The 27,299-nt window shown below is 52.9% G+C and overlaps 1 protein-coding gene across 1 annotated transcript; it reads right to left on the bottom strand.

Moving 5' to 3' along the window:
* Positions 1 to 4,988: 4,988 nt before the first annotated feature.
* Positions 4,989 to 25,533, bottom strand: CYP26B1 (cytochrome P450 family 26 subfamily B member 1). The gene is made up of 6 exons (XM_082051904.1): positions 24,887 to 25,533; positions 22,563 to 22,787; positions 9,370 to 9,645; positions 7,671 to 7,826; positions 6,714 to 6,995; positions 4,989 to 5,402 (listed from the first exon to the last, which is right to left on the bottom strand). Exons 1-6 carry the CDS (start codon positions 25,088 to 25,090, stop codon positions 5,010 to 5,012), a joined length of 1,536 nt encoding a protein of 511 aa, XP_081908030.1. The 5' UTR covers positions 25,091 to 25,533; the 3' UTR covers positions 4,989 to 5,009.
* Positions 25,534 to 27,299: the final 1,766 nt, after the last annotated feature.

The following is a 27,299-nucleotide window of genomic DNA, read 5'->3' as shown; positions in this document are numbered from 1 at the left end:
CGTGAAACTCGGTGCCGGAGCCGAATGGAAAGAACACGGAGTCCGACTGACCTGCGCTGCCGTCCAGCGGCTCCCGCGAGACCACCCCAAAAAAGCTCCCTGCTTCTGTTGGAACCGAGCGAGACACATCATCCCCCTCCAGGGGTGGTGCAGCTCCTCGCCAAAAAGCCATAAATTATAAATAAATAAAAAAATAGAAGCAAAGGGAGGGGAGCAAAGAGGGGGGTGGGGAAAGAAATCCCAAAGAGAAAAGGCCAAGAGGAAATGACCTTCCCTGCTATTAAATAGGTGACAGACGGGTATTATAAATGCATCATGGGCTGGAAGGGAAAGGAAGGGCGAGGAGGTGACACGTCGGTCCCCTCGGGTCAAGGAGAGGCCAGGGAAAGGGACATGAGCGTGGACAAGCGCAACTGCACGGTGCCTTTTTGGCGACGGGCAGGACAGACACGGTAAGACCGTTGCTGGCAGGACACGGCCAGAGCGGCCACCAGAACAGAGAGCGGCCGCAGAGCACTAAAGGGAGGGAAAGGAGCCTCAGAGCCTCTGGCTGCACCGAAGGGACACGGGTTTGGGTTGCATGGTCACATTTTCCAGCCAATTGCAAAAAAAAAAAAAAAGAAGAAGGCTGTATTAATTCCTTCACTTGCCTTTTAATGTGATCATGGGAAGGGTTTGCAGAGCAGCAATATCCTGTTCTCCAACTCCCACCACAGCCAGGGCACTATCAGAGCTGCTTTTTTTTTTTTTTTAATGAGGAGAAGAGCAAGGAGACAGAAGCTAATTGCTTAAATAATTACCTAATGACTCACTAAGCACTCCCAACACACCCCATCTCTGCTCTGGGACAGCTGCAGCTGGAACTCCCATCAGTAGCTTGCCCTGTCGTACCTCATGCAAAGCCCTTCATCCCACCACCCAGGGCCAGAAGTTCCTAAAACTTGTCGGGTTTAAAAATCCCAAAGCAAGCTCTGCTCACAGAAAACTCTGGGACACAGGTTTGCTGAGGACCTGATTACCAGAGCAGCCTCTCAACAGCCCAAATGGGAGAGGATGGGAGGGCTGGGGACAACCTGCCTGCTCCCACCCAACCTGTGGCACTGCTGCTGCCCATCACAGGCTCCTTCCCATTGGACTCCCTGTGTCGTGCGTTGTCTGGTCCAGCACGCACATCCTGCCCACCATCCGGCATGTCAATTCAATCTGTTGTTTCGCATGTGTTCTTCAACTCATGATGGTCTCCTGAGTCGTCTCTATAGGGTGGAAGCTCCTGAAAGAGCCAGCAGCGAAGGCCACGGCACACACACAGCTGGAGACAAACACTTTTCCCTTCCCTTCCACTTTGTTTTGCCCAGTCTGTATCTTGCTGGGGAGAAGTAGAAGGTTTGGGCAAAAAACAGGTATCCTGGAGCTCACCAAACCTTGGGGGTTGGTGGATGGACCTCATAGTGTAGGCACTTTGGTCAGGTTGCTCAGGATCACATCCAGCCAGGCCCTGAGTATCTTCAGGGATGGAAACTCCACATCTCTGGGCAATTTGGTTCAATGGCTGGCCATGTTGAAGTGGAATTTCCTGTATTTCAATCCACGGCAGGCAGTAAGGCCTCACCATGAAGAGCGATAGGTCCCAAACTGGGTGCAAAAATCCCAGTCAAGGGGCGCCCCAGTTCCCAGGATGAGGTTGTCACCCTAAGACCCCAAACCAGGCGCCACAAGCCCTTTGAGAGGACATGCAGGAGGATACGAAACGAAAACTTTGGAGATTCAACTCTTTTTATTATGGAAGTCTATAAAATAGCCACATGGATTATTTTTTTTTTTAAGATCACAAAATACACAACATTCATTTTAATATGCGACACATAATATTATATACATATTAAAACCCACATGACTGAAACATATGTTCACACGGCACCAATTTCATAACGAAAAACCCCACAAGTGCTTTTTCCTTTTTTTTTTTAATATTAAAAACAACTGTGATAAAACATATTAATATTTTTCCAGACAATGTTTACAATAGAGGGGAAAAAAACAACTTATTTTACTAAATAACAAATATTTAACAGCAAAACTTTATACTAAATATCTATTTTGAATTATAACAAAAATACTTATAATAGTTTATAAAGACAGACCAAAAAAAAAATTTGTGTATAAAATAATATAGCAAATTGGACTGTGCTAAGGAAAAACAAAAATTCTGAGATTCAAAGTGCTTTATTCTGCAAACCCACTGCAGCAACTTGTTTAGTCAAGTTATATTCGTTAGGAATGAAAAAACAAAAGCATGACTTACTTAGGCCTAGATTAAATACTCACACACACAAACATTACATATACACGATGTAAGCACATATATATATAGTGGATGTATGCATCTTACATTACCACTCCCCAATCAGCCACTCACTCAAAAGCACATTTGGTTTTCACTTTGTAATGACATTGGAAGCTAAAATAAAGTCCAAGAGAAGCTTTAACCAGACCTGCCAAACTTCTTGTCCTTTCCTCTTTCCAGCCTCCTCTCCTCCAAACACAGTTTTATTCCCCTGACAGGTCTCAGATGGAAACGGGGGCTGGAGAGCACCCGGTGGTGGGTCCGTGATGGGTTTCCACCCTGCAGCTCCCCACTGCTGACCACCCACCTCCTACCCCCATCCCCATGTCCTGAAAGGGCTCATCATCCACGAAGACCATGGACACCCTCACATGCCGCTTACCTTTCCCCAGATGTTCGCCCCTGGGAGACTCACCCCTTCCCACCACCTTCAGGTTTATGTTCTCCTTTGCTTCTTTGCCCTTTGGGGTTTTGATTGTGATTAAGCTCCTTTTATCAATAGGAAATTTTTCTCTCTATCAGGGACAAGGAAAATACCTGAAAACCCAACAGCACCTGAGCTTGGGGTGTTTCACTCAAAATTTCCAGGCTGGCAAACTAGCTGAGCGTCTTCTTCAGGGACATGGTGCACATATCCAGAGGCTCCCAAGACCTTGCTTTTGGATTTGGCACCGTGTTTACCAACTAGAAGGCAAAGTCTGGATCTGAACGGCATGTCCTAGAAGACTGGGAGTTTTATTTCAGGTTAAATCGACCTGAAAATCAAGCTGTGAACCTTGGCGTGAGTGGAGACCATGCGCCTGGATGCTCCTGAAGGGTTTTCTGGCAGCTTGGCTGACGGCAATTCGACCTCAAGTGCTTCCCCTGGCTAAAAATACTGCCCCCCTCCTCCTTGCCCCCACCAGACGATGGGCTGGCAAAGGCAGCACTCACCATCGCTCGCTCCACACTTCCTTCGACCTTCCAAAGAGGCACCAACGCGTCAAAAGCACGACCTGCAAAGCAACCTGGCAAGCCACATCTGCCCCTCCGCCTTTCTCATTGCAACCCCTCTTGACTTATCTGGACACCTTTAAAGCTGAGAGCCAAGCTGCCCACCCAAGAACAAGGTCTTTGCCTGTCATGGCTAGAAGAGGTCCCACCCATGGTCCTTGTGTAGTTCTTTGCACCTTGGAGGGCAGGAGGTGGGAGAGGAGAGCCTGGGTAGAGATGCCTCAAGTCAGAGAGGGATCCCCCAGCCTGGTGCTTGGCTCTGGTCTGAACCAAACACCCGGGGAGCTTTTGCTCTGCAGCCATGTGCAAGGCTATGCCTGCTTTCAACATAACCCACCCATCCACACTCAACCCAGAAACCTCTTGCATGCAAAAAAATCAAATCAAATCAAATCAACCCACCCAGCAAATCAAATGCAAGATACCTTGGTGGCCGCTTGCTTGTGCCGGAGGAGCTTTGAGCAGCTTAACGGTGGGACAGGGCGGACAACTTGCCGCTCGCTCTCCTTCCTGCCGAGCTCTCCCATCGCCAAAGAAAACCCAAACACGAGACAAACAATGCGTGTGTTGGCTTATTTATGGAGATCACCTTTAATGCAAATGCCTCCCATGGAAGAGGACGCACCGAAATAAGCAGCTCTGAGCCGGGGGGGCTTTGCGCAGCGCCCTGGTGCTCGCAGAGCCGTGGTGGGTCGGTGGGGCCATGCGGTTGGGAGGCTGGTGCGGCACCTTGAGGGAGAGCAAAGGCACCAAAATGCCCCCAAAATGGTGCCTCTGCACAGGGAAGGGGTTGGCGAGGGGCCGTGGGGTGGGGGGAATGGATGCACACAGGCCGTGTAGCAGCAGTAGGAAACTCAACGAGGAGAATAAAAGGACACCCCCCCACACCTCCCACAGAGCCCCAAATGCCTTTTGCAAAATGCTAATATGCAGTCGTCCGAGACCTCAGCGGGATGGCTCACCATGCAATCGGCCCCGGACAAGACACCACAGGGTTTTTGGGTCCCGCAGCAGAGATGAAATGGCAGCTCCCCCTTCCCCAGCTACCCCTGCCCCAGCGGGAGAGGGGCCAGGAACGGGCGTCCCTCGTCTCCCCCTGGCGAAGGAAAAGCCTCCGACGCCCCGAAACAAAACACAAGCAAATGGAAAACAACAAAAAAATCAAAACAAAACACTGTTATCACCATCTAATTTAACACTGTTAAAAAAAAAGAAGATCAGAGGCCACCCGAGAGCCGCCCCGGGACACCAGACCTCTGATCGCCAGCTGATTTCCAAAACCTTTCCCGCAGTCGGGCCTTTGCAGCGCTCCTCCTCGCAGCAGAAGTGTTTTATAGATATTTTATATATATATATATATATATATTTATAATATTTAGATACTGTGTATGGTCAGCCATCCCAGCTCTACTCGGGTTTTGCGACTCTTCCTTCTTCCGAACCAAACGAGATGCTCGATGACACCCCAACCTTCTCCGCGCCCCCTTGGGAAGAGCAAAATGGTTTTGGCAGCTTCAGCGGTGGAGAAAGCAGTCCCGACCCGGAGGCTCTGTGAAGCGAGCGTCGCGGAGAAACGTCTCGCCCTTCTCTCCTCCCCTTCCGTTCGTCCCCTTGCCCCCACCCCACCCCTCCATCCCCCGGCCGCCCGTCCCTGGTGCCACCAGCGTGGGCTCTACACCGTCGCCCCCAGCATGGCATCTGTCCCCGTCAGAATCTCGTTCTGGTTGGAATCCAGTCCAAAAAATTTGACCTTGAGTCCATCAACCGGGTGGACCACGGGCACCAGGGTGATTTTGGGGAAAGTCCTGGTGGCCAGCTCAAAGCGGCTGGTGCTGGCCAACTCGATGGCCAGTGCCTTGAGGAAGAGCTTGGCCAGGTGCTTGCCCAGACAGGTCCGTACGCCTCCTCCGAAGGGGAGGTAGTGGAACCTGCCGTCCTTGTCTTCGCTTCGGCCTTGCCCGAAGCGGTCGGGGTCAAAGACGTCCACGTCCTTGAAGACGGGGGCAGTGTCGTGGGTGTCCCTGATGCTGTACATCACGCTCCAGCCTTTGGGGATTTGGAAACCCTGCAGAGAAGAGGGAAAGAGTGGAGAGAAAACCAGATTGAGTCAACCTTACTGCAAAGGGAGAGGGAGAACAAGATAAAGCAATTTTGCTTTGTTTTTTTTCCCATTTTCTTTGGGATTATTACTCAAGTGTGACACAGATTTGAAAGAAAACCAGAGAGTGCAGCGCAAAGGGCTGGGAGATGGGAATCCTGGGTGCATTCCTGCCTCTGTCCCAAGGACCTGTCGGATGTTCTGTTGCTATTTATCTGCTTTGTGGTCGCTGGCAGGAGTCGCCTACCCAGAACCTCGTGGTGCTGGGCTGCCGCCGGGCAAAGGGGAGCAGCTTTTCTTGCTCCCGTGCACCATCCAGCCCTCCCCAGAGCATCCCACGGCTTTGCTCATCCCGCCGTCTGTCAGCCCCACACGCCCAACGCACATGTCAGGGCCTGGGCGATGAGAAACGAGGCGGATTTATCATCCCCTGAGCACTTTAAAAGGTTTCCGACTCAAATCATTACATTAGGAGGATTTACAGCGACAAGCCAGGTCTCAAGATTTTGTTTTGCTAGTAGGAAATTCCAGCCATTGCGGTGAGTAATCTGCCTGTCATCTGGCAGCCTGGAGATGCCCTTTGCAGTAAACCCTTCCCTTGTCACACCCCGCTTCAGTTTTTGGCGTCAAACACTGTCACAAGTTGCTCTTTGATGCATCACGCCTGTCTCCTCTCTGACAGCCCAAGTGTGTCCCTTCCCTGCTATGGGCCAGATAGAGTCATAGAATCACCGAACAGTTTGGGTTGAAGGGACCTTCCCAGCTCCCCCAGTGCCCCCCCTGCCATGACAGGGACATCTTCACCAGCTCAGGTTGCTCAGAGCCCCGTCCAGCCTGGCCTGGGATGTCTCCAGGGATGGTTCATCCACCACCTCTCTGGCCAACCTGGGCCAGGCTCTCACCACCCTCAGGGACAACAATTTCTTCCTCATGTCCAGCCTGAATCTCCCTCCTTTAGTTTAAAACCATCACCCCTTGTCCTATCACAACAGGCCCTGCTCAAAAGTCTCTCCCCATCTTTCTTATAGGTTCCTTTTAAGTATGGAAAGGCCACAATGAGGTCTCTCCAGAGCCCTCTCTTCTCCAAGCTAAACAACCCCATTCCATTGCCTTCTTCTCAATTCAGAGCAAGTCTACTTCCCGTCATCATGAGGACCTAACCTGTCCTCCTTGAGGTCTCATCTAAGCCAGGCTCAAACAAGCTTTGCAACAAGATGCAGAAGGCTGTTTTGGGCAGCTCACGGTACAACTGCACCCCAAGGAGACAGCCATACTCACATCCAGCTCGAAGGTTTGCAGCACTGTCCGGTACCCCCCGGAGATGGGGGTGAAGAGGCGAAGCACCTCCTTGATGACACAGTCCAGGTAGTGCAGGCTGCTGATGTTGTCGAGCCGGAGGGAGCCCTCGCAGATGCAGCCGTTGTGGAGGATGCCTTTGCTGCGCAGCTCCTCCCGCAGCTTCTCCAGGACGCGGGGGTGTTTGAGGAGCTGCATGATCAGAGAGGTGCTGGCACTGGCCGTGGTGGCATAGGCAGCAAAGATGAGCTCCAGGGTGCCATCCTGAGAGACAAGAGGGAAACCAGGGTTAGGCACGATGGATGGAAAGACAGACAAGCCAGCAGCCGTGTCACATCAAGGACAGGCATGCAGGCTGCCCCAACAGCTCTCCAGCCTGGTCGTGTCTAACCGCAAGGTCTCTATCCTAGTGCAGGCAGAGATCTTGGACATCCACCAGCGGGATCCTCCCACAAAGCCTTGGAGGATGCTGAGGGCCAGACAGGCAGGAGAAAAAACCCGGGGATGTCTCTTGATAGCACTTGAAGGACAAATTATGCTGTGACACTGCTGCAGGTAACAGCCCACTGAGGGCTCATTTGCCCTGCAAAGAAGGCACCACAAAACTGATTGGGTTCAAGAAGTGAAGATGGTCAAGGCTGAAAACTTCAACAAACTTGCATGGTCTTTTGGTATTCCCTGGAAATGCTTTTCAGAAAGGACTGAGCATGATATGCAAATAAATATGGCCTGTAGGAAAGCCACTGGCTTGTTGGCACCATAACCCACCAGACCAGGATTCACCTGCAGCTCCAACAACACATTGTGGTCTCCGAGCTCTCACTGACCATCTCAGGTCTGCCCCAAAAAATGCTCCTTACACCAGCTCACGCTTTGCTCTTTGAGGAGCCCCTACCCCGAGCACAACAAGGACAAGGTGACCATGGGGAAGACTTTTACCTTCAGCTCCTGCATGGTGAGCTCCTTCCCATGCTCTTTGCCGCTCTCTATCAGGATGTCCAGCGCGTCAGCATAGTCCTTGCCCTGCGTGTTCTGCAGTTTCTCCTGGATGGCTTTCTCCAGCCCCTTCTGCAGTGTCTCGCGTGCCCGGATGCCCTGTGGAGCAGGAAGCCATCAGACCACACAGGGCACAACACCAGCTGGACTAGCAGTTGGGCTATATGATCATCATACATCCCTTAGAACTGAAATATTCTATTCTTCTATTCAATGCAGCTGGGGAAAGGTCTGGAGCACAAGTGTGATGGGAGCGGCTGAGGGACCTGGGGGGTTCAGCTGGAGAACAGGAGCTGAGGGGAGACCTTCTGATCTCTGAACTGCCTGAAAGGAGCTTGGAGCCAGGGGGGTCGGGCTCTGCTCCCCAGGAACAAGCGCCAGGAGCAGAGGAAACAGCCTCAAGTTGCGCCAGGGGAGGTTGAGGTTGGATGTGGGGAACAATTTCTTCCCCAAAGGGCTGTGGGGCATTGGAACAGGCTGCCCAGGGCAGTGCTGGAGTCACCATCCCTGGAGGGGTTGAACAGATGTGGAGATGCGGTTCTCAAGGACATGGGGTAGAGGTGGCCTTGGCGATGTCAGGTTATGGTTGGACTCAGTGATCTGGAGGGTCTTTTCCAATCAAAATGATTCTGTGATTCTCTTCTATCACCACCATCCCCAACCCAGCATCCCCAGGAGCTGGAGACGTGCTCAGGACAACATGTCCAAGTAATACAACTGCAATTGCAGGTGCTCAAAGAGAAGAATAAAGATGCTGAAGTCATTCCCTGGGCAGGAGGAGCAAAGCCCCGAGCGGGCGAGATTACAGGCAGGAGTAATCAGCACCTACGTGCAAATGATAGGTCTGATGTGGGAGCCCCAGTACTGCACCAGTTCACAGGCCTCCGGCTCACCCTGGGATGTATGGCAGTCCCTGGGAAAATTGTCTCTCAAAGGAAGGTCAATTCATCTGAAAGGACCCTCTTCCCATGAGCATAATGGGTTTCCCGAACAATTTTATCACCTGGTCTCAGTAAAGCAATTCCTATCTGAGTGCAGCTGCACGGGGACAACCTGCTGCTGCAAACACATCGGGGCTGCAAACGGTTGGGCTCATTCACACAGTCAAATAATAACGAAAAGATTTGCAGTGATAATCATAGAAATGAATTTTAAACCCTCGTATTTCTATTACCAAAATTGTCCATGAAAAAAATACAATCTTTTGTCTATGATTTTTCTATGTTTTCATTTTTCATCATTCATGAAAAAAATTAAGACAGTTCATAGAACTAGAAAGTCCACTGATGTCTTTTGCCCTGGGGACAGGAGGGAAATAACAGAAGAAGGGTCCCACAAACCAAAATATACAGCAAAACTGAGAGTCACGAGTGAGAAAAAATTACTCATTAAATCTGAGCAAATCCTGTGTTCTCTCTTGCATCGAACCGCAGGGTCCCTAGCACTCTAAAAACCTGTGAATGGATCTCCCTTTCCACTCTACCAAAACAGGACTTTGTAGCCCAAAAATGGACCTGCTTCTAGAGGTCAGAGGGTGAGAAAACATCCCATCAACAACCTCTAGAAATGATTAGCCACGGACCCATTAATCCCAATAACTGGGTGTTATTGGGTGGTGGAGGACTCATCCCACGTCTCTTACCCTCCTGTAGCCACTGAAGGGCAGATCCACGGGCAAGGAGAAGACATTCTCCACGAACTGCTGGTAGACCTCGAAGAGGCGGCTGAGCTCCTCGTCAGGGATGCGGAAGCCCAGCAGGACACGGATGGCCATGCGGAAGGTGAGCTTCTGGGCCTCGTGGTAGACGTTGATGGACTCAGGGTTGCTGCTCCAGGCCCGAAGGGTGTCTTTGATCACCAGCTGGATCTTGGGGAGATAGCTCTCCAGTGCCTCATGGCTGAAGATTTTGGAGAAAACCTATGAAAGAGATCGAGTAGAGATTTCTACACATCCTTCTCTTTGCCTTCTCTAGTAGCCAGCTTGTCCATAAAAATGGGCATCACAGGTTCACTCAGCAGAAGACTCATTATCATCCAGAAATCATCATCCAGCATCACCAGTTTCTAAAAGAGCCGCCAAAAAGGGTGGATGGAGAAATAACAGCCAACAGATCCCTACCACAGCCATCACAAATGATGGGCATTAACATGGCACAACACAGAGACAGGAGGTCATGCCTCATCCTGCACATGGCAGGACGCATGGAGTCGGCTTTCCCACAGCTCCGTGTCTCATGGCTCCCAGTTGCATTCTGGATGCTTCTAAAGCATTTCTTCTGTAGGGATTGTGACCTTTTAGTACTTAAACGGAACCTATAAGAAAGATGGGGACTGGCTTTTCAGCAGGGCCTGTTGTGATAGGACAAGGGGCAATGGTTTTAAACTAAAGGAGGGAGATTCAGGCTGGACATGAGGAAGAAATTGTTGTCCCTGAGGGTGGTGAGAGCCTGGCCCAGGTTGGCCAGAGAGGTGGTGGATGAACCATCCCTGAGACATCCCAGGCCAGGCTGGACGGGGCTCTGAGCAACCTGAGCTGGTGCAGATGTCCCTGTCATGGCAGGGGGGGCACTGGGGGAGCTGGGAAGGTCCCTCCATCCCAAATCATTCTATGGTTCTATGATTCTCTAGCGCCTAACATCATGGTTGTGCACGCAGACACAGGCAAGCTTTTCTCTCAGTGGGAAGCACTGGCAGTTTCTCCAACCTACCAACTACCCTTTTTTAACATATGTAAAAAGATAAACCAAATAATTATTTTGAGGCATTAAGGATCCCTGTGAAATCTGGCTGAACTTAGGGGCTCAAGCATGGAAGAGCGGCACACACGTACGCAGAGGCTGCGATCGCACACGGCTCATTTCCTTGGGAAACCAAGGGAAAAAAAGAAAGGAAGAAAACCCTGATGTCAGCAGACAGTATTAATTTAAGCTCAGCGAGTAAACAGTGCGTGGGAGTGGGCCTCCCCAGGTCCCCGGCGCTAACGGCTCCCTACTCCAATTTGGGCCCGGGCCCGCGCGTTGCACGCGGAGCTCAGCAATGCCAGGAATGTCCCTGCCGCCCTCCCCGGCGCAGCCACAGCACACGCTTTCATTCGGCATCCCCGCCACATCCCTCCCGGCCTGCACCCGAGGAAAAAACCATTTAAAAGTGCTGTTTGTTTATTTTTTATTAACCTCCACGCACGGGGCGGCACGCACACACGCAGCGCCGCATGCCAGCCCGCCGGGAAAATCCAATTAAAACGGGCTCCCAAGGAGGGAGCTGCGAGGCTGTGCAGCCTCCGGTGGTGGCCGCTTCCCGGGGGGAGCTCAATGGATGGTGGGGGGGCTGCAAAGTTATCAACCCGAGAAGAGAAAAATCAAAGCCAGCCCCTCTTTCCATGAGCGCCGGACTCGCTGGAGCTGTAAATGTGAGAATTTCCTCCGCAGTCAGCACTCAAAGGGAAAGGTAACATTTTCCTGGCTGCGACCCCTCATTGCTAATGCACATCGTTCGCTGGGAGTTTGTTTTGTGAAATAACATTTCTGTCCCCTCGCAGCCCCGGGCAGGAGGCTCGACAACAGCCACTTCATAACGAGCTGAGCCCCGAGTCAAACTCATCACACGAGACACGGTGGAGCGGAGCTCAGAGGCTCCTATGAAATACCAGCGCGCAAATGGGATGGGCGAGAAAGCAAGCGGACCGACAGACAGATCTGCCTGCAGACAGACAGCCATCCCGGGATGGTTACGCGGAGCAGAGGCATGAATGAACGGAGCAAGGGAATGAATGAACAAACAGCAGGGCCACAGCGAGAGCGCGAGACGGCGCCGCTGCTGCTTTCCGCCGCCTCGCCGGGCTCCACGAGCTATTTTTAAGGCTGGAAAGGGCAGCGATGCTCAGGCAGACCTGCCTGGGCGGGGGAGGGTGAAAAAGCAGCTGCTGGGAAAAGGAAAAGCTGGAGGTGCTAAAGCTGAGCCCCGCGGCTGCCTGGGGGAGGTGGGACGGGAGCTGGGAAAGGGCCGGTTCCTGGTGGCCATGAGCGGCAGAACTGGCAGCCAGGAGGGATGGGACAGGACATCCCAAGTGGGGACAAAGGGACACCGATGTGTCCCCATCCGGCTGGTGTTTGCCCTTCATCCACACTGCGGGGTGTGGGATAACGACAAAGGCTCCCATTGAATCCTCCTTCTCTCCCCAAACACTTCCCGTGACTCAGTTTCCCCAGCTGAAAGCAGAGCCGATGAGGGGACACGGCTGCAGCCCCGCTTGGAGCCACTGTCCCGATGGAGGTGGCCCCTGAGGCTCCTGATGTGGGGCAAACCCCGTCCTCCCCCAGCTCTGCCCAACATCTCCCACAGGCACAATGCTCGGGGACCCCCCCATGCACCTTGCAAAAAACTACAGCAGCCCAAGAAATGCCTCTGGGCTCGCTGTGCAAAACGCTGCGGTGATGCAGGGAACCGGCCTGGGGACAGATCGACACCCATGGACCAAGTCAGACTTTGAAGAGGAGAGTCCCCATCCCAAAGAGTGATGGGCACAGAGGAGGGGACCCTCAGGAAGACAAGACTGAGCCACTATAGAGGACAACACAGCACCTGCCCCACCTGAAAAAAGCAGAGCTGGGGGGAATTTCTTTCTTCTTTTTTTTTCTCTTTTTTTGAGCTGTCCTTTTGCTGTGAGGCTCCTGCAGCCCCAGCCGGCTGCACCCCACATCTGCTGGAACCCGCAGCTCCCGGCCATGGGGTCGGCCACGCTGCAACGTCCCGTCCTCCCGCCGCCGCTGCGCTCCACGCCGCCTAATCCCAGATGTCTGGATCCCCTTCCAGTCACCTCCAGTTCAACCCTGCATCTTTCCAGTTGATTAAAAAGGAGGAAAAGGCAGCCAACTTTCCCCGACGAACCTCCGCGCGCGGTTTCTAGCCTAAAATTCCTGCGCCCTCTAGTGAAGTCGCGCTGAACGTCTCGGCCGCTCACCGGAGCACAAGCAGGCAAAGCTGAGGAGAATCGGGGCAAAAAACGTTGCTCCAGAGCTGCCAGGAGGCAAAATCAGCTCTAAGGGGGTGCTCAGCTTTGCTAAAACTGAGATCTGGCCGGTGGCCTCGGTGGCAGCACCAGGACTTTTTGGGGATGCTGGAAAGAGCCCCCATTTATTTATTTATTTATTTATTTCATATTCTGATATGTCCCAAAAGACCCAAGTCAGGGGATTTTCTCTGTCTGGGGGCATTCACTGACACACACGGGCTCACCCCACGCCGAGGGAGACACCACCACCCAGCGAGCCTGCCTGGAAACTTCTGAATCCCATCTCCTGCTGGAAACAGGATATTTAAAGATTTATGGTTTTCCTAAGGCAGAAAATTCCCTGCCAGTGTCTCAGCTCCAGGATGTCCTGGAGAGGTCTGGCTCTGTGTGGCAGTGAACTGCCCCTTGTCCCACATGGAGAATACCCCAGCCCCATCCTTAAACCCCACCGAAGAGAAGAGGACATCCAAGTGAAGAGCCCTGAGCTTCAACCCGCAGCATTTTATGTGTAGCAAAGGCTTCGTTATGTGGCTGGGGTGGAAAGGATGATGCTTTTCATTAATTACCCCTTCTTGGTGCTGGCCAAGCCTCCCCATGCCAAGAAGCTTCAGCCCCTGCCTTCTGCCGACCATGCTCCTACCCAGCACACCAGCACGGCAAAGGAGGAATGGAGCTTTTCCTCCCTCCGCTCCAGGAGGAAAGCTTACATTTGGGGATCAGACACCTGCATCTTATCCAGCCTACACAAGCCAGAGCTGCTGGCCCGACCAAACGAAGGCATAATTAGCATGGAGACGTTTTCATGAACCAATCTGGCACCCACCGGCGTCTTGGCTGGTGGGATGTGTCAGGAAGCATCCGAAGCAGCGTCTCAACCTGGAGACTTACTATTTCTACCTACACTTCAAAGGCCAGGCGGCATTTGTCCCGACCCTGTCCTGTCACCACGTTATAATGGATGTCTGCCTCTCTCCAGCACCAGACGTGGACCCCACTGTCCTGGTCCAGCGGGCTTGTAAAACCGTGATATTTTTGGAGCGGGATGAGAAGGCAAGAGGCTGTCCTGGCACCGGGAGCACGAGTAAAGGGGAAACACAGCAAAAAGAAGTGGTGAAGACTTATGAAATGCACCGCAAAGAGGAGAGAACCTGCAACAAAACCCCACTGCTGCCCTGAGACACTGCCATCTATTTCACAGAGCAAAGAGCTGATCCCTTCTCCGCCCATGCCGTAGTTGGAAAACAAAGCAGGAGGAACACTCCATGGTCTCTTGGTGTGCTCCATCATGGGATGAATCCATCAAGGGGGGAAAACCAAGAGTTTCAGCTCCTGAGCACCCAAAATGAGCAACGCTGGGTTTGCCCATCAAAGCAAAGCGCTGCATGGAGTGCAGGTGAGGAGCGGGGTGTCTCGGGGCGATGAAGGCAGCAACCTCTCCCAGGGAGCAATGCAAGAGCACCATAAATGCCGCGACCCGTCTCCAAAGGGAGCCTGGTTACAGCGGAGGGAGGCTCCAAACTCGGCCCAGCTGAAGAAAAGAAATTGAGGGGGAGAGACTCCTTTGCAACAGGCAGTTTCACTGAAATGTGAATAATTCATCAAAAAAAAATGGGATAAAAAAATGAAAAAATCATTTCGGCATCCTTGGGCCACATTGTGATGATTGTGTTATCTTTCAGGGTTGCCCACATCCCTATTTTTTAGGTTTTTTTTAGTATCTAGTGTTGTGAGAAACTCTATCATTTCATAGTTCTGCTCAAGTTCAGAACAAAAACAAGCCCAAGCACCCCATTCTCCCCCAGCTCAAAAATCTTTATGTCCAAGCAGCCATTCTACAAACCCTCTACATTGCATCAGTGACTTCGCTTTCAATCCAGAATCCTCTAACAGGCTGTCAGATGAAAGGACCGGTGATGCAAAAGCTGGGGGACAGCAGGGAACGAGCAGGACACCCTACATTTGTCTCAGCACCCCTCTCTGCAAAACTGCCTCGTGTCTCAAAACAACCCACACAACGCCAGTACCAGCAAAGTGCCAACAGCTACATTCAGCAGTTTAGGTTTCTTAGCCCATTTTACAGAGATACCTAAACAGGCTGCGGTTCTTCAGCACCTGTGTCCCTACACCACCTCTGAAGTGCCGCTCCAAGTGTCCTCTCCTCGTTTATTCAGGAGGAACCGGTGCATTTGAGGAGAGTAAAATTCACCTTACGTATTGTCACTGCTCTTCAAGGAGGGAATAAGCAAACACAGGGAAAGAGAAAGAAGATATCACATCAATGGACAGCGTGGCAGAGAAATGGGAGCTGGGTCCAGCCAGAAGGGATTAGAAAGGTGAGATGTGCTGCCCAAGAAGGTGTCCAAGAGGGCACCACCTGCTGCCTCTGGCTGGTGTCTTTGGCTGGAGCCGTGGAGAAGAAGCATCCTGCAAACCCATGGTCACAGCAGCCACTCGTCAGCATCAGAGCACCAGTTCAAGCTGGGATGGGCTCCCCTGTTTGGTTTTGGACCACATACTAAATCACAGACCTGTGGTGTGGAGATGAGAGTCTACCCAGAGCTAAAGAGGAGGAAAGCATCTTGCCCAGGCAGCAAGGACAGTGTCCTGTCCGCCACTGTAAAGCCAATAGAGGAGAAATATTAGGAGGAAAGTCCTCTTTTTGCTGACTCCCTGCATCTTCTTGGAGCATAGAGAGGGGACCAAAGGGAAGGGACCCTCTTTAAGTAACCTAGAGCACAGGTTCTCCTAGAGACAAAGAAACCAGCCTCAAGTGCTCTCCCACCAGAGCACCTAGACCTGAGTCCTGTCAAATGGGCCACCAGCTGGGAGTGGAGCAGAGCACGAGGGGTGGCCACACTCCCGGAGGGGATGAGAGGGAAGCAGCCACCCCATGGTGCAGCCCGCTCCATCCCAAAGGTGGAATAAATACACCTTTCCCAGCACACATGGTGTCTTGGCACAAATAGCAGAAGACACTTGGAGAAGTCTTTCCTCCAGCAGCTCTGCCGCCAAAATCCTGAGTAAGGTCTTCGAGACCTCCACACATCATAGGGGGATGAGCACCATCAACGTGTGATGGTCGCTTATCAACACGTGACTATCAATGAGGCCTCTGCTGGGCTTTAAACTAAGCTGAGATGACTCAAGGCCACCCTATGAAATTAAGGAGAAGGAAGGTGAAGAGCAAGTTGAACGACAAAAAGATACATTTAGTGGTAGAAGTGTCACCTGAGAACTAATGGAGAGCACCATTAATATGAAAAAAGCACTCGATTCCCAGAGGGATATCACGAACCACAATGTAGCGGGTTGCTCAAGCTGCTTGGAAGGATGGACTTTTGAGCACGGCCTGTTGCGATAGGACAAGGGGTTATGATTTGAAGATAAAGGAGGGAGATTCAGGCTGGACATGAGGAAGAAATTGTTGGCCCTGAGGGTGGTGAGAGCCTGGCCCAGGTTGGGCAGAGAGGTGGTGGCTGAACCATCCCTGAGACATCCCAGGCCAGGCTGGACGGGGCTCTGAGCAACCTGAGCTGGTGAAGATGTCCCTGTCATGGCAGGGGGGCACTGGGGGAGCTGGGAAGGTCCCTTCAAACCAAACCATTCTATGATTCTACGATTCTCAAAGCAGGGTCTGAGCTTGCAGGGCATTTTGGGGTGGAAAGTGTTATGAGAAACACACTAAATTTGTCTTTTGGCTAAAAGCTCCTGCACTTTGTTTTTTTTTTTTTTTTAATCCATTGGAATTACTGTGGATTTGCACCACTGTACACGACAGCGCTACTTGGTCTAAAGTCAACGAGCCAACCGAGCTGACACATTCTTCGCCAGGACGGTGAGCGGGAGCCTCCTCCACCAATGAAAGCCTTTGCTCCAGCTCCAGCGGTTTTTGCTGGTGGGTTAAAGCTCACAGGGCAGCAGCCCGACACAGACACGCTGAGAAGGGGCTGCAGTGGATACGATTTGGCGGGGGGGGAGAAGCTCGGATGGAAGGGGATGGTTTCCTTACCACTGTGGGATTCACAGCTCACATGGAGGAGGGTGGCGGGGTTGGGTGGAAATGCAGGAAAAAGCAAGCAAACAAAAACCTAAAAAAACCCTCTTAACAACTCAGATGAGGGGGTTTTGTAGTGCAAAAGGTACATTCCTGCTGCCTCCCATCCCTCCTTCCTCCTCCCACCCCTCTTCCCCATCTCCCTCCTTCCCTCCCTCCCCCCCCAGTCCAGCCCACAGCAGCTGGTTTATATTTGGTTGTAAATTTATGGCCCCTTTTGTGTTCTTAATCCTCTTGCAAACTATATTAAAGCCTCAGACCTTTCTACTTGGTGCTAATAAGCTCAACACTTGTATGCCTCCGAGGCAGAACATTAATTGTGGTGTGTTAATGAATGATGTAGTTTTGGACAGTGAGACAAAACAGGCCGTTTCTCCGCACCACTGTCTGCTTCCTCCTCGAGTCTCCGGGTCTAGGATGTCTACCCAGCCCACGAACTGCTTTGCTTTTATTCTTTCTTTTCCTTTTTTTAAGCCAGCCGTGCCTATTTTGGGATTACTCTGCTGGAACAGAGCACGGGACCGGCAAGTCCAGCATTCTCCTGCCAAGGCTGGATGCTTCCGAGGAAAGTCTGAGTCCCACCTTCCTTCAGAGCACATCAGTGCTGATCCTGCACGGGGAAACTCCTTCCTGGCCCCAGGCACTGCTTAGTCTCGACCTAAAATCTAAAGGCTGTGAGTCCCGGCCACTTCCAATTCCCATTTCCTTCTCTGCTGAGATGCTGGGGTCCCTCACAGGACTCCCTCCCTCTGTGTTTGCTGAACTTCTACTTCCTTACATCCCATAAAACCTGAGCCCACACCATCACCATGCCTAAGAGCAGATTTGCTTTGCCTTTGTTAAAGCTCATTGTTGACCCAGGGACTGACAAATCCAAAAGACACAGGCGGCAAATCTGGAGTGGCCTGCACTGATTGCACGGGGGTTTCACGGGTAAAAATGGGCATTGAAGATGTCTGAAAGGACAGATCTAGACTGAGATGTGAAATGGATTGAATCATAGAATCAAAGAATCATTTTGGGTGGAAGAGACCCTCAAGACCTGCGAGTCCAACTGTTAATCCAACCCCAGCACTAATCCATGTCCCTGAGAACCTCATCTCTGCATCTCTTCAACCCCTCCAGGGATGGTGACGCCACCACTGCCCTGGGCAGCCTGTTCCAATGCCCCACAGCCCTTTGGGGAAGAAATTGCTCCTAATATCCAATCAAAACCTCCCTGGTAAAACTTGAGGTCGTTTCCTCTTGTCCTCTCATTGTATCGCTTGTTCCTTGGAAGAAGAAACCAAGATCAGGCTGGGACAGGCTGCAGCAGAGCCACGGCTGTGCCACCACAACAGGAGCAGGACGGGGAGAGCACTGGAGCATGGAGCAAGGAGCATCCTCAGCCAGGCACCATTCCCAGTCAACCCAGTTACAGCTACTGGTTCTCCCCTCGCTTGGGACATGTCACGTCTGACCCCAAGGGACGCTGTGCATCCTTCATGTGACAGACAGGGGCAAGGATCTGCCACCAAAAGCACAGAGCAAAGACATGCCCGTGCTCAGCCGGACGTGAGAGCAATGGGGCTGCTCCTGTCAGTAACCTGCAAGGTGATTTTGAGACAAAAATGCCACCACGGAGGAAGGAGCTGCAGCACGGGTCACCCAGATCCTTCTCCGACATCAACATAAACTCCGTGACCCAACAGCAGTAACAGCCTCTCAGCAGATATTCATCTCAGGAGGGAGGCTGAGGAGTTTTGGGTTGCTTTTCTTTACTACTTGTACACTGTTCTTATCAACCAGCTTCATCTCAGGCCAAGGACAGAGCCAACGCTGATGGTATCTGCAATAAAGTGATAGCCCTGACGCACACGAGCCCCGCTCCCAGCCCTTGCTCTCACCCTCCGTTCCATCCCACCAGCTGGGACACCCCTGGGCAAATTTGACTTTATACCGAGAGACCCCCTCTCTAATAACTGGAAAGTTCATTTCCCAAAAGGAGGAAGCTTTCTCCAATTTAAATTAACTTTGACAGCTTCCTGCAGGGGAGATTTAATAAGCATAGGATGGGAAAGCAGAGAGCTGCTGTAGCTACCGGCTTGTTAACATGGCTTTGTTCTTTCCGAGAACCTTTCACACGTGCACCTTGGGGTCCTTTATCAACTCCTATGGGATTAAAGCCTCTGGGATGGAGATGAGGATATTCATCTGCTTTATGGAAAGGGATATTGAATCTTGTACAGGATCCTGAAAAGGAGCTGAGATAGAGAAGCAGCAAACCTGAGAGAAGAGCTCGAGAGACCGACTTGTCCAGCCCGGCTCTGATCCCACCACCATCATGGGCAAACGACAGCTGCAGTTCGCTGGTCTTGAAGTTAAATTGAAGAGCTAAATCTCTTTGGAAATATTCACAACACACAGCCAGCAAAACTGCAGATGTCAATGGCAAGTTACCAGAAACATCATGCAAGAACATGTTGGGTTTAAAGCTCTTTGCTAGAGCTTGTCTTCACATCTCCAGTGACAATCTGTCCCATCAAGAGACCACGGCTCAATTGCCAAGGAAAGATGAAAGATTCTCTGACAGTGCTGCTGGAAATAAGTGCAACTCCACTGGTTTATAGAAAGGTGACAAGGACTTATTGCAGGTGGTGACCACGTAAGGGTTGGTGGAACCGGAGCTAGAGATGACCCCAGTGCTTGGAGTCGCAGCAGAGGGTGAGAACATGGGGTTGCACACTCCACCTTTCCTGGTGTTGTCTAACACCCAACACCACAAGCAGCCTTGTGAGAAGTTACACCTCATGCACAATTTCTAGCAAGACCAGAGGAGGAGAAACCACTTAAGAGAAATTGAAGGTTCAAGCTCAGAGATGGGATCAAAACCAGAATTTAAGAGCTGGATGGAGCTACCACTCCAGAAAGCTTCACAATGCTGCAAATTGAATTAATGACAATCTAAAAGATTTTCCAGGAAATACTAGTGCTCTTCTGCAGGGAGCTTTCAGACTGCTTCCATTTTTGAAATATTTTCTATTAATTCCAGCATCCTTGCTGTGACAGTTGGACAAAGCTGTGAACTGCCAACATGTTTTTGCTGAGTTCCCCAGCGGGTCAAGAGGAAGGTACAGACCAGGTACCTAAGAAGAAAGTTTCTACCTAGAAGCAGCAAGTTTAAATCTTAAACCTAGTGCTTCCACCTCAGACCTCTCAGAGTCTCAGCAGCTGGATGGGGAGAGTTAAAAGTCAACCCTATTTAACAGCAACAAAAGCTCAGAGCCTCAAAAGACGCCGGTGATTTCTACCGCTAGAAGGCACCTGGCCTGGAAAAAGCTTTAATCTGGTCATCGCAGTCTCGCCAAGAACAAAACGATCTGTTTTCTTCCCGTTAGAAGCAGGTTTGCCTTATCTCCGTGTGCGCAGCGCACTGGGTGCAGGGAGAGGGATGGTTTTGCATAGGGGACAAGGAGATTTACGCAGCTGCCAGGCTCAGGGAGCACCCAAGGGTGTGTGAGACATGGGATGCTCAGCCCCACGATTACACTAATTAAGAGGAGACCAAGTGAAAGAATCAGAATACAGAATATCCTCCCATTTGCAAAGGGAAGGGAACCAGCTGAACCCAGTGTACCCAACCCTGTGCTGCTGAAAGAGAAAGCTTAAAATTAATGAGGTGGTTGAGCATCCCCCATCCCGCGGATGCGGGGCAAGGTCTCGGGTACGCCAGGGCTCCGAGCAGAGGGAAGGTGTGCGAGTACAGGCACGGCTGCCAAGGGTCATCCCGGGACAGCGTTTTGCCAGAGTACCTGTTCTCAGGAGGCTTTAGCCATCCCTTAAGCTGGAATTAGGATCTTTGCCAGCTTGGGATCACGCGTTGATGCCAAAAATCAGGAAGGTAAAAGGGTTTTGAGGAGGAAGGAGATCCAGAGCAGCCTTCGGGCTCAGAAAAGTCCGAAAAAAATGCAAAAGTGAGAACATTTGGTATGAACCCCAAGGGAGAGAGGCTCTGGAATTGCTCCTCGCTGGTGCCAGTGTTCCCCATCTGGGCTGTGGCACAAATTCCAAGCCCATGAGGATACCACAGAGGTCAGGCCTCCCTTTTCCACGACCCCGTTCCCATAGCCCACGGTCTCATCGCCTCCCCCGGTGTCTGTTCCTGAAGGCCGAATTCTGTGGTTTTATTAAGGTGATGGCGACCAAAGCCCTTCAGCCACCCCACTTCCCAAAAACTTATCGTGCTGTGCAGGTGATAAAAGAAGCAGTGAAGGAGCATAGAGGCACCTGCAAATCAACAACTGCTGCTGCTAAAACCTCCCTTAATAGGTAATAAATAGGAGCCAAAGCTGCTGCCTTCCACTGCTGGAGGAAAGAACATAGCTCCCCGTTTCCCTGCTCATCTCCCGCTGCAAATTACGGTCCATGATGGGGGGAGCCCCATGAACTATCGCCCTTTCTCTTTGACAGCAAGTTTGAAAAAAATACCCCCCTCCTTAAGGAAAAAAAAAAAAGAAGTAGCCCAAACAAGGAGAAGTGTAATTGCAAACACTGAGTTTGCTCAGGTCTCCAGGAGGGATCGACACCGCGTTTCTTGTGGTGTCGCTCAAGTACCGGCCGCCAGCGCATTAAGAAACGTGATTAATGGGTATCAAGGGGTGTTTGTTTTCTTGTCTTCTCCCCCGGGAGAAAAAGAGCGAGCGAATTGGTCTGGTAGGGATTCTATAGGAATATATACGCCAAGAATAGGAAATCCTGCTCGAGCAGAGAGAGGAGAAGGGACCCAGCTGGGCGCTGGGTACCGTGCTGGCCCTTGCACCCCAGAGAGGGGGGTGGACACATTCCCTTCACCCCAAATCCACTGCCTGCCCCCCCATACCCTCCCCAGCTGGAAAAGAGCCTGTCCTGTGGAGGACAGGATCTGAAACGCATCACTCATACAAGGGCATCACCTTTAGCACCACCTTCGCTGATGGGGGGGACACGAGGCCGATCCCCCTCATCCGCCTTGGCTCAGCACCCCCCAAAACCAGTGCGCTCTGCACTTGGGACCTGCAAGGGGGTCTGACCCCAGGACCACTGAGCGGATGATGCCAAGCAAGGCCCCAAGAGGTGTCTCAGCCCCCCCACAACCACCTCGGTCCCCTCCCATGCTTCATCCCGAGACCCCCATTAGCACCCCAATTAACGCTCAGTGCCATGAGAGCATCCCCCAACAAGCACAAACTTGGGGGGATCACCCCACAACACCTCTCGGCGGAGCCTGGAAATGCTGGGGTGGGGGGGGGGGACCCGTTGTTTCCGTCCACCCCACACAGCGCTGTGCCCCCTCCCCCGCCCACATCGCCCTTTTAAGAGCCCTCCGGGACCGCACTCGCTTCTCAGCTCACAGCAGCCCCCGCCACGCGTGACGCCGGGGGAGCTGGTGAATTGGTGATGAGAGGGGGCAAAAGGACAACATCTCTATCCTCAGCTGCAACACGGGGGACAGCCCCACGTGTGACCCACAGCCCCCCCTCCCCGCTCACACTCTTGCCTCCCCATCGCCCTTTTAAATTCCTCAAAGGCACCAAGCGCGGACACGGGGTGGGGGGAGACACACTGATTGGGGGCGCCCACGCGGGACCTCCCACGCACAGTGGGGTCCGCAGAGAGGGGAGGAGGAGGAGAAGGGAGGAGTGGGAAAGGGGGAAGAAGAGAAAGGAAAGAAGAGAAAGGGAAGAACACAAGCGGGAGAGGAGAATCCCCACCCCACGCGTGCCCCCCGCTACGTCTCGCGTGGGAACCTCACCTTCCTCTTGTGGCGGTGGATGTCGCCGATGGAGTTGGCCACGGTGTTGGGCCCCAGCAACATGCGGGTGCTGCGGGGCCACTCGGTGCTCACCAGGTGATGCTCGCCCATCAAGATCTTCCGCACGTTTTCCGCCCCCGTCACCCGCACCAGCGGCCGCCCCAGCAAGTGCGTCTTGAAAACGTTCCCGTACTTCTCCCGCCGCGAAGATTGGAAGCAGGAGCCCTGCGGGGGTTGTGGGGAGAGAGGAAGGGGGGAAACACGGCGGGGGGAGCGGTGTTACCGCACGGCCTCTCCGCGCCCGCGCAGCCGCAGCAACTGCGGGATCCCCACGGAGAGGGGGGAAGGGAGTTGCGCTTGCAGGTTTGGGGGCGACTGGGCTGGGGGGGGGGGGGACAGAAATGGGGGAGAACGGGGTAACCCCGACATCCCACCCGCGCACAGCGCGGCTCCCACCGATGGGGCGCCCGGCGCTGCCCGCCCGCTCCTCCCGCCCCCCGGCGGGGGTCGGTGCCCTCCGCCCCCCTTCCTCCTCCTCCTTCTACCTTTACCTCCCCTGACACTTTTTAACTTCTTTTTTTTCCCCTTTTCTGTCTCTTTTTTTTTTTTTCTCTTTCGCTCAGGCTGCATTTACTCGAACGGCTGCAATTTGCCTAAGTAAATCTCCAGATTTTTTTGAGAGGGTTTAATAACTTTCCCACATGCTCCGGGGGCTTTTGTCGGCGAAAAGGCCGATGGAGCCGCGGGGGAAAGGGGGCGGGAGGGTGGCCCGTCGTCCCCCACACCCCAAAATAAGGCAAAAAGGAAGAAAAAGCCATCCGGAGCGGGGAGAATGGCTGCGAGCGCCGCAGCTCCGCGCCCCGGGGCTGGCTTGGGAGTGCGTGTGTTTATTTTGAAACAAAAGCGCGGTTGTGAATTTCAGATGTTCAGGTGACCCTGTTTCTTGATCTGCGTAAATATAATTAAAGTCCTTTTTGTGGCATTAATAAAGAGTTATTTGTACACCATTTCCAGGGCAGCACAAAGAGGACCTTTATGCGGGAGAAGTTTCGAATGGAGTCCAATTTATACAAAATTTTGTATTTTTAGCCCTGGACTCTGTTTGGACGGAGCCTGTGGAAAAGCGAGAAACCCTTTTCTGGTCCCCCCGTAAAAATCTGATAAATTTCTTTAAAAAATAAAGCCCTATTGAGAGCGTGCGGTTAACCCCTTCGGCGCCGCTGGCGGGAGCGGGGCCGCCGCTCCCGGGCTCCCACGTCGGGGCTTCCCCGGTGGCGGGGAGGGCAGCGGGGGGAACCGGGGGACACCGCGGCCGGGACGGGGCTGCCCGGCGGTCCCTTCAATGAAACGTGACCTTTTCGCCGGCGGGAGCATCGTCGCCAAGCTCCCGTTTGCTTATTGTTATTTCTTTTTGCCCCTGGGAGGGAGGGAAGGAAGGAGGGAGTGGGAAACCCTCGGGCTAATTTTCCTCGGGAGTTCCCTCCTGGGATGCTGCGAGTCCCCGGGGTGCCCCCAGCCCGGCCCGCAGCTCCGCACCCCTCGGCCGCTTCCTCTCCCCGCCTTTTAAATCTTTTTTGCCTCTTTTTTGGCAGTCACCCTCTCGCAACGCGGTTCGAGGGGATCCCACTCCGCTCGCCGCTGCGAACAGCATTTAGCGAGGTTAATCCCGGGTTAATCTACCGATTACCTCCGCGGGCTTCCCCCAACACCGGACCCGAGCCGGGCGGGTTGCGAACCCGACGGGAGCAGCCCCGGGAACGGGGTCGGGACCGGAGCGCATTGCACGGAGCGGGAGGGGGACACGACTCGGGAAACCCCCGCGCCGTGCCCGGTGACATCCACCCTCGCCCCCGGGCTCCCTCCCACCCCCGGTTTTATCATTATTAATCATTTTTTTTTCCAAGGATTTAGGCTGGGGAGGGGAGGAAAATAAAGGTTTTTGGCAGCGTGGGGAGACCCCGAGCTTTCTGCCGGCACCGAGCACCCCCCGCCGGGGGAAACCCGCAGAGTCCCGCCGGGGAGCGCAGCGCGGCGGCCGCTCCGGGACGAGCCCAACCGGGCCGGGCTCCCTCGGTTCCTCCCCCGGTAGCCACCGAGCCCCTGGCCCCAGTTACCTCCCCGGGTCAGCGGGAACCCGCATGATGCAATCGAAAGAGGGGAAAAACTATCAATAAGAAGGAGAAGAAGAAGAAAAGACCTAAGAAATAATAATAAAAAAGCCCTGGAAAAAAAAAAAAAAGTCTTTTAAAAGGAAAAAAACCAAAAAGCCGGTCCCAGCCCATGTTCCAGGGAGGGAAGGGAAGAGGGAAGGGAATCCTCCTTACCTGCAGGAGCCAGTGGAAGGTTTCTCCGATTAAAGGGAATCCCATGGAGCCTTTAGGGATTGGTAGCTTGCAGGTTTTGTCGCGGGTGGCAGCCCAGCGGAGCTGCCACAGCTGTTGGGACACGGCCAGCAGCAAAGTCAGTGACACCAGGCACGCGGCGAGGGTAGCCAGTGCCGAGACGAGATCAAAACTTGCAAAAAGCATATTTGGAAGAAGGAGGAGGAGGAGGGTGGGGAGAGAAACAGCCCTTTGACAGGCACCACCGCTCGCACCCACACACACGCACGCACGGAGAGAGGCGATTGCGGAGCGCACGCTAAAGGCTGCCTGGGGGGTCCTTGGGGGGTGGGTTTGGGGGGGCCGGGCTCGCCCCCCTCTCCGCTGGCAGGTTAGAAAAACAACGGGGAAAAAGGAAAAAAGGGAGGAAAAAAAAAAAAAAAGGGGGGCAACAAGCAGTTTGTCCTCTGCCCCGCTTTGAAAACTTTGCTCTTGTTTGGAATAAACTTGATTAAAATAATAAATAACACGACGCAAAAGAGGGGAAAAAAGACAACCAAGGCAGACCCCAAAAAGAAAAGGGGGGAGGGAAAATGGGCAGCCAAAACCGCGCGAAAATCAATAAAAATCCCGGAGTGAAAAGAAAAAATAAAGCCCCCCAAAAGGTCCCAATGCAGATGCTGCGGCTCTGCTGCGCTTTCCAGGCAACGCCACACGCAGCAGAAGGTGGAAAAAGAAAATAAAGGAAAAATAAAAAAGGAGTGAGATTTTGAAAAAAAAAATGTTTAAAAAATCATCAAATAATTCAGCCACGACCTGGAGAGATGGAAGAATTAAATAGCTATATATATATGTATCTATACACACGGAGCGAGACGGATCAGGTTATATCTCTGTCTATATATATATATATAAATATATCTCTATAAATATATATCTCTATGCCGGTGATTTGTTAGCCCCCGGTTTTTCACCAGATTGTTCTGTTGGAGAGGGAGGCAGGGCTGCTGGGCACAGCCCCTCTGGATCTGGAGTTGGAAGGAGAGAGAGAGGAGAAAAAAAAAAAGTAAAAAAATAAGAAATAAGCCCATGTGTGTTTATATAGAGGCGGGGAAGCCGGGGCTGGGCCGGCCGCCAAACGGCTGCTCCCCCCGCACACCCACCCACCCTCTCACTTCAGAGGGCTCCGGGGGAGGCGGGTCCAGCCCGGCGGAGCGTGCGAGCCCTGGCCCGCCGCCCGCTCCTCGGCCTCATCCTCCTCCTCCTCCTCCTCCTTCTTCTTCTCTGCCGCCGCCCGAACCTTCGGCCCTGCGGAGAGACAACGCGGCTGAGCCCGGCGCCCCCAGCCCCGGCACGATTTGAGTGCCCCGACGTGATTTCCCCCTCCTCAAATCACGCCACCGCCAGCAAACAGCGCCCCGCCGCAAACCGCCACCCCCTTCCTCAAATGACCCCCCCTGCCCCGACCGTCCCGCTCCTCGAATGGCTCGCCTGCCCCAAATCGTCCCCCCGCCCAGATAATATTCCCCGTCCCCAAGTCAAACCCTTCCTCAAATTACCCCCCTGACCCAAATCATCCACTCGTCAAATCACTCGCCTGCCCCAAATCATCATCCCCCCCCCCGCCCCAAATCATCCCCTCGTCAAATCACTCGCCTGCCCCAAATCATCCCCCCTGCCCCAAATCACTCCTCCTGCCCAAATAATCTTCCCCCTCCTCAAATCATCTCCCTGCCCCAAATCACTCCCTTCCTCAATTTAGCCCACTGCCCCAAATCGTCTCCCCCTCCTCCTCCTCAAATCATCCTCCCGCCCCAAACCACCACCCCCTTCCTCAAATTATCCCCCTGCCCCAAATCACTCCCTTCCTCAATTTACCCCACTGCCCCAAATCACTCCCTTCCTCAACTTCCCCCCCCACTGCCACAAATCATGCCCCTCACCTCAAATCACTCACCTGCCCCAAATCATCGCCCCACCCCAGATCAATCCCTTCCTCACATTACCCCCTGCCCCAAATCATGGCCCCCTCCTCAAATCATCTCCCCACCACGAAACATCCCCCTCCTCAAATCATCCCCCCCACCCCAAATCTCCACTCCCCTTCCTTGATTTGCCCCCTTGCCACAAATCACCCCCCTGCCCCAAATCACTCCTTTCCTCAACTTAGCCCCCTGCCCCAAATCATGCCCCCCTCCTCAAATCACTCACCTACGCCAAATCACGCCCCCCCATATTTAACCCTTAACGATGCCCTCCTTGCAATGATTCCCCCCAATCATTTTTTCCCCCACAATGACTCCCACTCCCCCTTGGTTATTCCAACTTGTGACAGCCCCCCCCACTATTTAATCCTTAATGATTTCCCCCTTGTGATGCCACCCCCATATTCAATCCTTAATGACTTCCCACTTGT

The sequence above is a fragment of the Streptopelia decaocto genome (assembly GCF_964273445.1).
Source record: "Streptopelia decaocto genome assembly, chromosome: 4".
Classification (NCBI taxonomy): Eukaryota; Metazoa; Chordata; class Aves; order Columbiformes; family Columbidae; genus Streptopelia; species Streptopelia decaocto.
The sequence above is the reverse complement of the archived record's forward strand: the minus strand, read 5'-3'. Positions and strand labels throughout refer to the sequence as shown.